Source organism: Lactuca virosa, chromosome 3 (assembly GCF_052849685.1).
Source record: "Lactuca virosa cultivar CGN04683 chromosome 3, Lactuca_virosa_CGN04683_v6, whole genome shotgun sequence".
NCBI lineage: Eukaryota > Viridiplantae > Streptophyta > Magnoliopsida > Asterales > Asteraceae > Lactuca > Lactuca virosa.
Genome location: NC_136428.1, coordinates 75,119,225 through 75,128,212, shown reverse-complemented (window position 1 = coordinate 75,128,212; position 8,988 = coordinate 75,119,225). Strand labels below are relative to the sequence as shown.

General features: G+C 31.2%; 1 protein-coding gene across 1 annotated transcript; it reads left to right on the top strand.

The window, feature by feature from the left end:
* The first annotated feature begins 361 nt into the window (after positions 1–361).
* LOC145165991 (alpha-galactosidase 1-like) lies at positions 362–3,380 on the top strand. Its single transcript, XM_079084918.1, has 15 exons — positions 362–676; positions 777–835; positions 944–1,000; positions 1,116–1,150; positions 1,231–1,334; positions 1,427–1,502; positions 1,601–1,659; positions 1,755–1,820; positions 1,933–2,016; positions 2,114–2,178; positions 2,254–2,336; positions 2,466–2,556; positions 2,665–2,714; positions 2,825–2,965; positions 3,094–3,380. Exons 1-15 carry the CDS (start codon positions 495–497, stop codon positions 3,184–3,186), a joined length of 1,245 nt encoding a protein of 414 aa, XP_078941044.1. The 5' UTR covers positions 362–494; the 3' UTR covers positions 3,187–3,380.
* Positions 3,381–8,988: the final 5,608 nt, after the last annotated feature.

Here is an 8,988-nt window from a genome sequence, read left to right as displayed (position 1 = left end):
AACATTTATAAAGGTACCTAAATAAATATATATTCTAGAAAAAACATAAAAGAAAAAGTTGTCGATGAGCATGGACAAATCTTGATAAGTCAAACCAAATTTAAATACTTCAAAAAGTTGATAGATATCAAGTTGGAAGTAAAATATTATTGGATAAAGGTTGGATTGAGTATTTGAGTTGGTTAAAGTTAAAGGCGTGACTGGAAGGGTGTATGAGCGTTTGACGGTTTGAAAAGAAAATATGTTACTTATGCGTACGTAAATCTAGAATTAATTCACGTGTTTCTACTTTCTAGACTAGACTGGTCCTTTCTGCATCATGCCATTGGTCATTGCCTTTGTGGCAGTCCTTATCGCCATTTTGGATTACACTATAAGAATAAGAATATGATTCCCCTCTCTCTCTCTCTGATCTCTACTTAATTTGTACGTAGCAGTCGACATGTTCATGTGTGTAGTGTGGTGATTGAGATTCTGAGAAGACATAGGAGACCATGGGAGGAGGAAGCAGAAGAAGAGTTCTGATTCTATCATCGGCACTACTGTTGATGCTGATGCTACTGGAGGCGTCTGCCGGAGGAGGAGAAGGGCAAGGGCGCATTTACAATAATATTTCTCCGGAGGCGGAGAGACGTAATCTTCTTGCCAATGGCCTTGCAGATACTCCACCCATGGGGTTCGTCTTATCTCCATCTTCTTAATTCATATAGAGCTATCCGTTAATCTAATTAGATCTAACTAAATACTACTTCATGGATTTGACATAATCTGTTCAGGTGGAATAGTTGGAATCACTTCGGCTGCAACATCAGTGAATCCATGATTAGAGAAACTGGTGCGCCCTCCATATATATCACAACTGTTGCTAATTTGGCATATAACAAAACAGATCATTCCAAATATATTTCTTCTTTTAATTAATAACTAATTTGTTCTACTACAGCTGATGCTATTGTTTCTACTGGTCTCGCGAAACTTGGATACAAGTACGTAAATATAGGTACGTATATATGTGACTACATTACTATTCACCATTACAGATCTTTGCTTAATTTACTCCTGTTTTAGAAATACGCAACTAACTAACCTGAAAATTTAATTCGTTATCACCGTAGATGATTGCTGGGCTGAATATACTCGTGATCAACAGGTTTGCACAGTGTTTCTGATTTCTGAACGAGTTTTGATCTAAAAGGTATGAAATCTAAACGTACGTGTAATGAATTTTAGGGTAACTTTGTGGCTAGGAAATCAACGTTCCCATCTGGCATCAAAGCCCTTGCAGACTATGTCCATAACAAAGGTCTTAAGCTTGGTATATATAGCGATTCAGGGTAAGATGATCAAACTATATATGATTTCTTTACTACCTTCTTCTTAAGCACCATATACCATAATCGCTTCCTCTTTTTTTTTTTTTTTCCAGTTCCATGACTTGTAGCAAGACCATGCCTGGTTCACTTGGTTATGAGGAACAGGATGCCAAAATGTTTGCTTCTTGGGTATGATTGCAAATGTTTTCTTATATAACCTTCCTTTTTTATATGAGAATTTGACTTCTTGCAGTATGAAAATTTATTATATATGCCTTGTTTTGTAGGGTATTGACTACTTGAAGTATGATAACTGTAACAATGAAGGGATAAAGCCAACTATTAGGTTAGTACTCCCCATGAATTTAATGTAGTACATAAACATCGTTTTCTAGCTTTATGTTTTGGTAATAACATGATATTTTATCTTAATAAATGCAGATACCCGATAATGACTAGAGCTCTCATGAACGCAGGCCGTCCTATCTTCTTCTCACTATGTGAATGGTGACTTAAATTGTTTTTTTCAACCAGTTACACTCAATATTACTTGCTATATATAATATATCAAATCAAATTGTCAGTCTAAATTCCTTCAAATATTTCATTTGATATGTAGGGGAGATATGCATCCTGCTCTATGGGGTTCTAAGATAGGAAATAGTTGGAGAACTACTAATGACATTACGGATACTTGGCTTAGGTAATTCCAGTATACAGCATGATATATATGTCATCACATTTATGTTTCATCACAACTTGTTTTATTTCAGTTAATTGTTGTTTGAAATTGTATACAGCATGATGTATATAGCAGATATGAATGAGTACTATGCAGATTATGCAAGACCTGGTGGCTGGAATGGTATGTTTTTATTCTCTTGTTAATTTATTTTAGTAATTTGTTTTGAGATAAAGATTCATACTTTTGGAGTCACAGATCCAGACATGCTTGAAGTTGGAAATGGAGGGATGACAAAAGACGAATACATTGTCCATTTTAGCATATGGGCCATCTCCAAAGTACGTTGCCATTTAGACCAATCTTGTTTATGTTCAAAGTAAAAAAAAAAAAATTAAAAAAAAAAAAAAAGCAAGGATACATTGATTGTCCATTTGGAAAATTTAAGGCCCCGAATCATTGCATTGCAGGCTCCCCTTCTTATTGGTTGTGATGTTAGAAATGTGACAAAAGAGACCCTTGATATCTTAGGAAACATGGAGGTCATTGGTGTCAACCAAGGTAACTAAGTTTGACTTCAAATGTCAAACTTATCACATAATTTTAAACTTGAAAAGTCAACCATTTGTTTGAGACTTAAACATCAAATGCTTATATATTTCTCCACAGATAGACTTGGTGTTCAGGCCAAAAAGGTGAGAATGGAAGGTGATCTTGAGGTACGTACTTTACTGAACTGAACCCATCTTTTAATTAAGAGTTTAAATTAAGGGTGTGCTTGTTTTTATGCACCAAGATTTTGAGATTTTTGTGCCATTTTAATTGGCAGGTGTGGGCGGGACCCCTTTCCAAATACAGAGTGGTGGTGCTGATGGTGAACCGTGGTCCTGCAACCTCTCTGATGACAGCCCATTGGGATGATATAGGACTCCCTCCAAACACCACCGTCATTGCCAGAGATCTTTGGCTTGTAAATCTCAAATCACTTTTCTACTGTTACTGTTATTGTTATTCATACTGTTTTCTTATAGTTTATCATATTGGTACTGTTTATTTCGTTTGACTTATGCTTTTTTTAAACTGGTTTTCCAAATGCAGCACAAGGCATTGAGGCAAAGACCTGTGGGGAACCTGAGCGCTACTGTTGCTTCTCATGCTTGCAAAATGTTCATTTTGAAACCGGTATCTTGACAACTTCAAAGTATACACTTTCTTGTGTATCACAATTGAGTTACAACTTATAACTTATATAATATTATGGGAATGTACTCTACGTTTTTTTTTCTCTGTTTTGAATTGACCCCATTTGTGATAGTGATTTTGTACGGTGATAATAATATGTAAAGAAGGCTGATTCGTATTAAGTAATTGGAATATCAGTGGTATGGATCGTGTTATATATATATATATATATATATATATATATATATATATATATATATATATATATATATATATATATATTCTTATACAAACATAAACTATATTAATTTAATCAAATTACCTAATATAATTATTAATGATTATATCTTTAGAACGATTTGTATTATGGACGTTAAGTTGTTTTTCCACTTATTGTATTGTCTAAAAGTATTCTTTTTATCATAGTTAATTTAATTCAAATGGGGCGAAATGATATAAGTAATATGATTATGAGAATAGCATGTGATTTTGATAATTAATAGGTTTCGAAAAGTATACAACTAAATAAGGGAAAATCCCGGCAAATGGCTCTCACTACAAATATTGTCAATGTACTTTTTATTTGTAATAGCAATATACTTTATCTTTATTACCTATAAAAACAAAATATTTTCAATTTTATTATAAATAATAATAAAAAATTGTTACCTGAAAACTAGTAAAATGATTACAAGTGTTAATTAAGAGCATCAACAAATTGATGAGTCCTAATAGTTTATCTACCGATTAGAGATTGACAATTACATATCATAAGGGTCCTATGAATAAGCTAATTGAAAAAGCTTTTGTATTGCAAAGACAAATTAACTTTTTCACCTAATTTATTTTTTCCAATAAAAACTCTAACAAAAACATCTACTATTAATTCAAGGTTCTAAAAAATTTGTCATTGTTTGTCGTGGTTTCAAGATTTGTACTCGACACTACGCTTTTACAAAATGTCGTCTTAAATCATATATGTATATAAAAATAAATAATAGTAGAAATATATATATTTTAAGTCACACCTTACAAACAACGTGACTCATCACGACTCGTAAAAGTTTGAGGTTTGACATTGCCGTCAAATCACCGCCTAATGTTATTTAGAACCTTGACTATTATGGATGCTCTAACCTCTAAGTCCCACTTTATTAATTGAGGTTTCATTAAGACTGGTACTTTTGGTCTGCTGAGTGTCATATCATTTCCCTTCACCCCCTCACGAATAAGAAATGGTTATCTCTCACTATCTCTCAATCCTTTTATTTTTTAATATATATATATATATATATATATATATATATATATATATATATATTAATATTATACTTTATTTGTGGGGAATTAAAAACCATATAATTTTTAAAATATATATATGATTAAATAATAAAATAAAAGATTTAAAAAAAAGAGGAGAAAATGTGTTATAAGGGTTTCTCGTGTGGGGGTGAACACTGCACCATTACACATCGGTCAGTGTGGTGTTCACTCTACATTACCACACTGTCATGTCATCAAACTGTAGTGTGCGATGGTGATGCTCTATATAGTCTAAGGCGAGAATTCATTGTTTTCAAATTTCCCACTATTTCCTAAAACAAAAATGTTATTATCATGAGGTAAGGTTACATAAAATTTCCGATTTTATACTTTAGTTGAATAATAGTAACCTTATTATGACATGACTCTTAGTTCCAAATTTTAAATTTGCATCATTGACAAACAAAAAGTACAAAGTTTTACTTTAGCATAAGCTCTATGTCTTATGTTTGTGGCTAGGAAAAATTGGTACTAAGAACATTTTTAGTGGTTAATTTATGTTATGACTTGAACAATTATCAATTCATCATTGCATTAACTTTAAGCTCAAACTAAATAACTTCTTCAATAGTTAACTTATTCCAATTTTTTTTAATTAACCAATATATCCTTATCTATCTAAAGTTTTCTATTCCCCCCCCCCTCAATTTAATTAGTCGTTTTTTAAACACACATCATATCCAAATTGTCACAAACATAAAAAAGAAATATAAATAAACTATGTCGGAGCTTTATTTTATATACATAAAATATGAAAAAAGTATTATGTCGTAGTTATAAAAATAAAAAAGGTTAAAAAATGTTATATAATCGATATAAAATTTATCTTTCATAAATGAATTGTCATTACATATATAATAGAATGAATTAAATAGTAAAAAAAACAACAAATATTTAAAACTAAAATATATTTATGGGTAAAATGAAATATGATTAATGGATGAGGGGTTAGATGTATTAAGTATAAACGTATATTGAATATTCAATATATATTGAATGACCAATAAAAAATCAAATAAGTTACGTCCTCCAATAACACTGATCACTCGATAAAAAAAAATAATAATGATAATAAACTCTAAAAAAAATCTCATTAAATGTTTTAATGGATAATTAAAAAATGTCAAAAACAAAGAATTTACCTTTTGGCAAAATGAAACAAACTTTGTGTAAAAATGAAGAAGGGACAAAAGCTAAAACCTACTTTATTGAGGAACTCGTATTTAATTGGTCGAAATTTGACATAAAAAAATAAGTATCATTCTATCTTTTGTTTATATTTATCTTCATATTCATATAAATCATGACATATGGAATCTTTTAATATTTTTTATTTTTTTTTAATTTTGACACTTGTCTTGATCTAATAAGTAGAAAGATAAATAAAAAAAAATATGAAAGAGTTTTCTTTATTTCATACATCATATCAAGAATGCATTGGCTATTTATATTTCATAATAGGTTATGCACATGGTCATTTGAATTTGAATTGACATGGGGCATACTTAGATATAGATTTTTCTTTTATTATCCTTTTGTTTATTATTTTTGTTAGATATTGTTTTATATGTGTTTAAATGTCCTATGATGTAAGTCTAATAGTTGAGGAATGAAATTTTGAGGTCTATGGTTCATTTTAACTCACACCCAAAAATATTATTAGTGTTCTGTGATTGACTTCTCACGTGGACTTTAGGATAGATTGACATGAGTCATTCAGATAATACGGTTTACCATTTCTTTTCTATGTGTTTAACCTAAATACCAAATATATCACTACCCAACCAACTAAATTACTACGTATATGTTTGCTCTAACAATAAGAACACAAGTGTCTGTAAATAAAATCCCATATTCTATGATTTGCTATAACTATTATAAAGAATGATGATTTTAGAAAATGAAGTTTTTTTGCACATGTGTAGTACACTTGTAGCATTCCCCATTATAATTTGTTCGTCATTGACATTTATGCATCCATGAATCCCTTTCATTGTATTGTGTCCTTGAATCCCATGCGATTCCATCAATTGATGTGAATGAGTTATTTCTCACATGGTGTAAAAGTAGAATGCTACGTATAAATTTGCCAAATTACCATTGGAGATTGGTGTAAAAAAAATAATAATAAATAAATAAATAAATAAACATTGGAGATTGGTGGATCGTGGATGTGCGTTTATTTTAATTTTGAAACTTAGTTTTACATGTGGTGGTTGATGTATTCTCGTGTGATTCATTTTGTTTCGTTTCGCTTGTTTTGTTTCCATTAAACTAATATTTTTTTTCCATTTTATCTATTTGATTTATATAAATAAATGACACGTGCACCCTTTTCAAATGCTTGATGATGAGTTGGAATGTCTAGAATCAATTGGTTTTGCATCATACTTTTCATGCATCATCACCTACCTATCAATAATCAATAACTTTTGTCCGTATTTTCCTTCTAATAGAATATAACCTTTTCACATTCAAAATCATTTATATTTGACTTTATATGGAATTATATGAAATGAAATAAGTGTATGAAACGGTGTAAATCTCCAAATCAACAATGCCCACAAAAATAACCAACCATATGAAAATTAATAATTTGTTGTTATTACAATTAAATATTAGAGTAAATTACATGAATGGTCCCTATAGTTTAAGGTAATTTGTGCGTTTGGTCCCTAACTTATTTTTTTAATTCGGAAAGTCTCTACTGTTTGTTTTTGTTACGCGTTTGGTCTCTGTCTTACCTAAAAAAAATTAGTTTGCCCTTGATTTTTTAATTTATTTAAATAAACACACACCCCAACCCCACCCCGTCAACTTACCTTACTTACCCACAATTTTTCCCTATTTAAATAATAGTTTTTTAGGTAAGACAGTGACCAAACATGTAACAAAAACAAACAGTAGGGACCAAGTGCGTAATAAAAACAAGCAGTAAGGACTTTCTGAGTTAAAAAAATAAGATAGGGACCAAACATGCAAATTACCTCAAACCATAGGGACCATTCGTGTAATTTACTCTAAATATAAATATCGAGATATTTCAAAATAAAATAAATACTAATTACAACATGTTAGGATCCTTGTTTTCACCCTAACAATCTTCCCCTCAAACCCAAGTTCCGCTCTTGGCCTCCCCTCAACGATTGTTTCTTCCGATGATCGCTACTAGCCCAACCATGCTCAACATAGAAAAATAATGAGGTTTCATTTTCTAAAACCAATTGGTGATAAAAGATATCACTCATTGCCTTATATGCTAGCATCAAGTTTCTTATTTTACTAATGTGGGATTGGGTTTGCACCCAGCACAACATTCACAATTTAAGATCATTATTTCTCATTTGACTATATATGTTGTAATATAATTTGTTTTTTTTTTCTAATTATAAAGTTTTATTAAGTTCAATGTGTTTTAAGATAACAAACAAGCATTGAAAATAAAGAAAAAACATAAAAACATCCAACTATGAATTATCAGTCCTCACAGCTCATAATAATCTTTTTGCGGTTCTTATTTGAATTTAGTTTGTGCTTTTATGAGATCTCGTCTCCCAAACTATTTTTTTTTTAACTCAAACCATGATTTATTATGTCGTTGACTGACCACAAAAAAGACAACAAATAAACGAAGATGTGTCACAAAACAACACTTTCAAGATTAATTACGTTCCATGGTGATCTTCGATCTCTACCATTGGCTTGACCTGAGGTATCAAGGATTCACCACAACTTCATGGTTTTTTATTGCATCCATTGTCCATCTACATGGATATCGTTAAAAATTCGACACTGAGAGATTTTTTTATTTTCATTAACTTCTTAGGGTTTTTTCCATATATCAAGTAAATTTGGCCCACTCAACATAATTGGAAGTTGGAAATGATTCGATATAAACAAAGATCTCAACAAAACATGTGGCTTTGCAAAACAATTGAGATGGAGATGGTTGGGTTTGATGGTCTACAAGGTTTCCCTAGAGTTTGGGTTCAACCGGACGGAAGGGTTGGGATGAGGTGTTTTCTAATGGTGAGGTAGGTGGGATCATCACTGCCAAGAGGAAACGGGATAGAAGAAAGGTAAGACAAGTGTGGAAGGTTTATGGGAGTGTTGCCCCCACTGATAATTAAAATAATCTAAAAATAAATTTAACAAAAGGGTAAAATGGTAATTTCATGCAAAATTAACATCGGACTGGCATCTAACCTGGGGCGGGTACCATTGGTAAAAAAGAACACACATGGAAGATCCGAGTAAAAAATACATATATTGGGGGACTTTATCCATAAATTGATAGATATAACAGGGACCAATTATGTAATTTTGGCTAAAATTTAAGTCAAACCAAACAAAGATTATTAATTATATCCTACCCTCCGAGCAATCATAAGGATGAAGTACTAAATACAACGTGGGGAGCTCTAACCTTAACCTCGATTCTTTATGATCAACGTGAACCCGACCACCTTTTCTTACATTTCTTCCATA

Excerpts from the sequence above, each read along its gene's own strand:
- LOC145165991 (XM_079084918.1), top strand. The coding sequence starts at position 495 with ATGGGAGGAGGAAGCAGAAGAAGAGTTCTGATTCTATCATCGGCACTA. Across the intron at positions 2,017-2,113 it reads ATTACGGATACTTGGCTTAG|CATGATGTATATAGCAGATA; the intron begins GTAATTCCAGTA and ends AATTGTATACAG. Across the intron at positions 2,966-3,093 it reads TTGCCAGAGATCTTTGGCTT|CACAAGGCATTGAGGCAAAG; the intron begins GTAAATCTCAAA and ends TTCCAAATGCAG.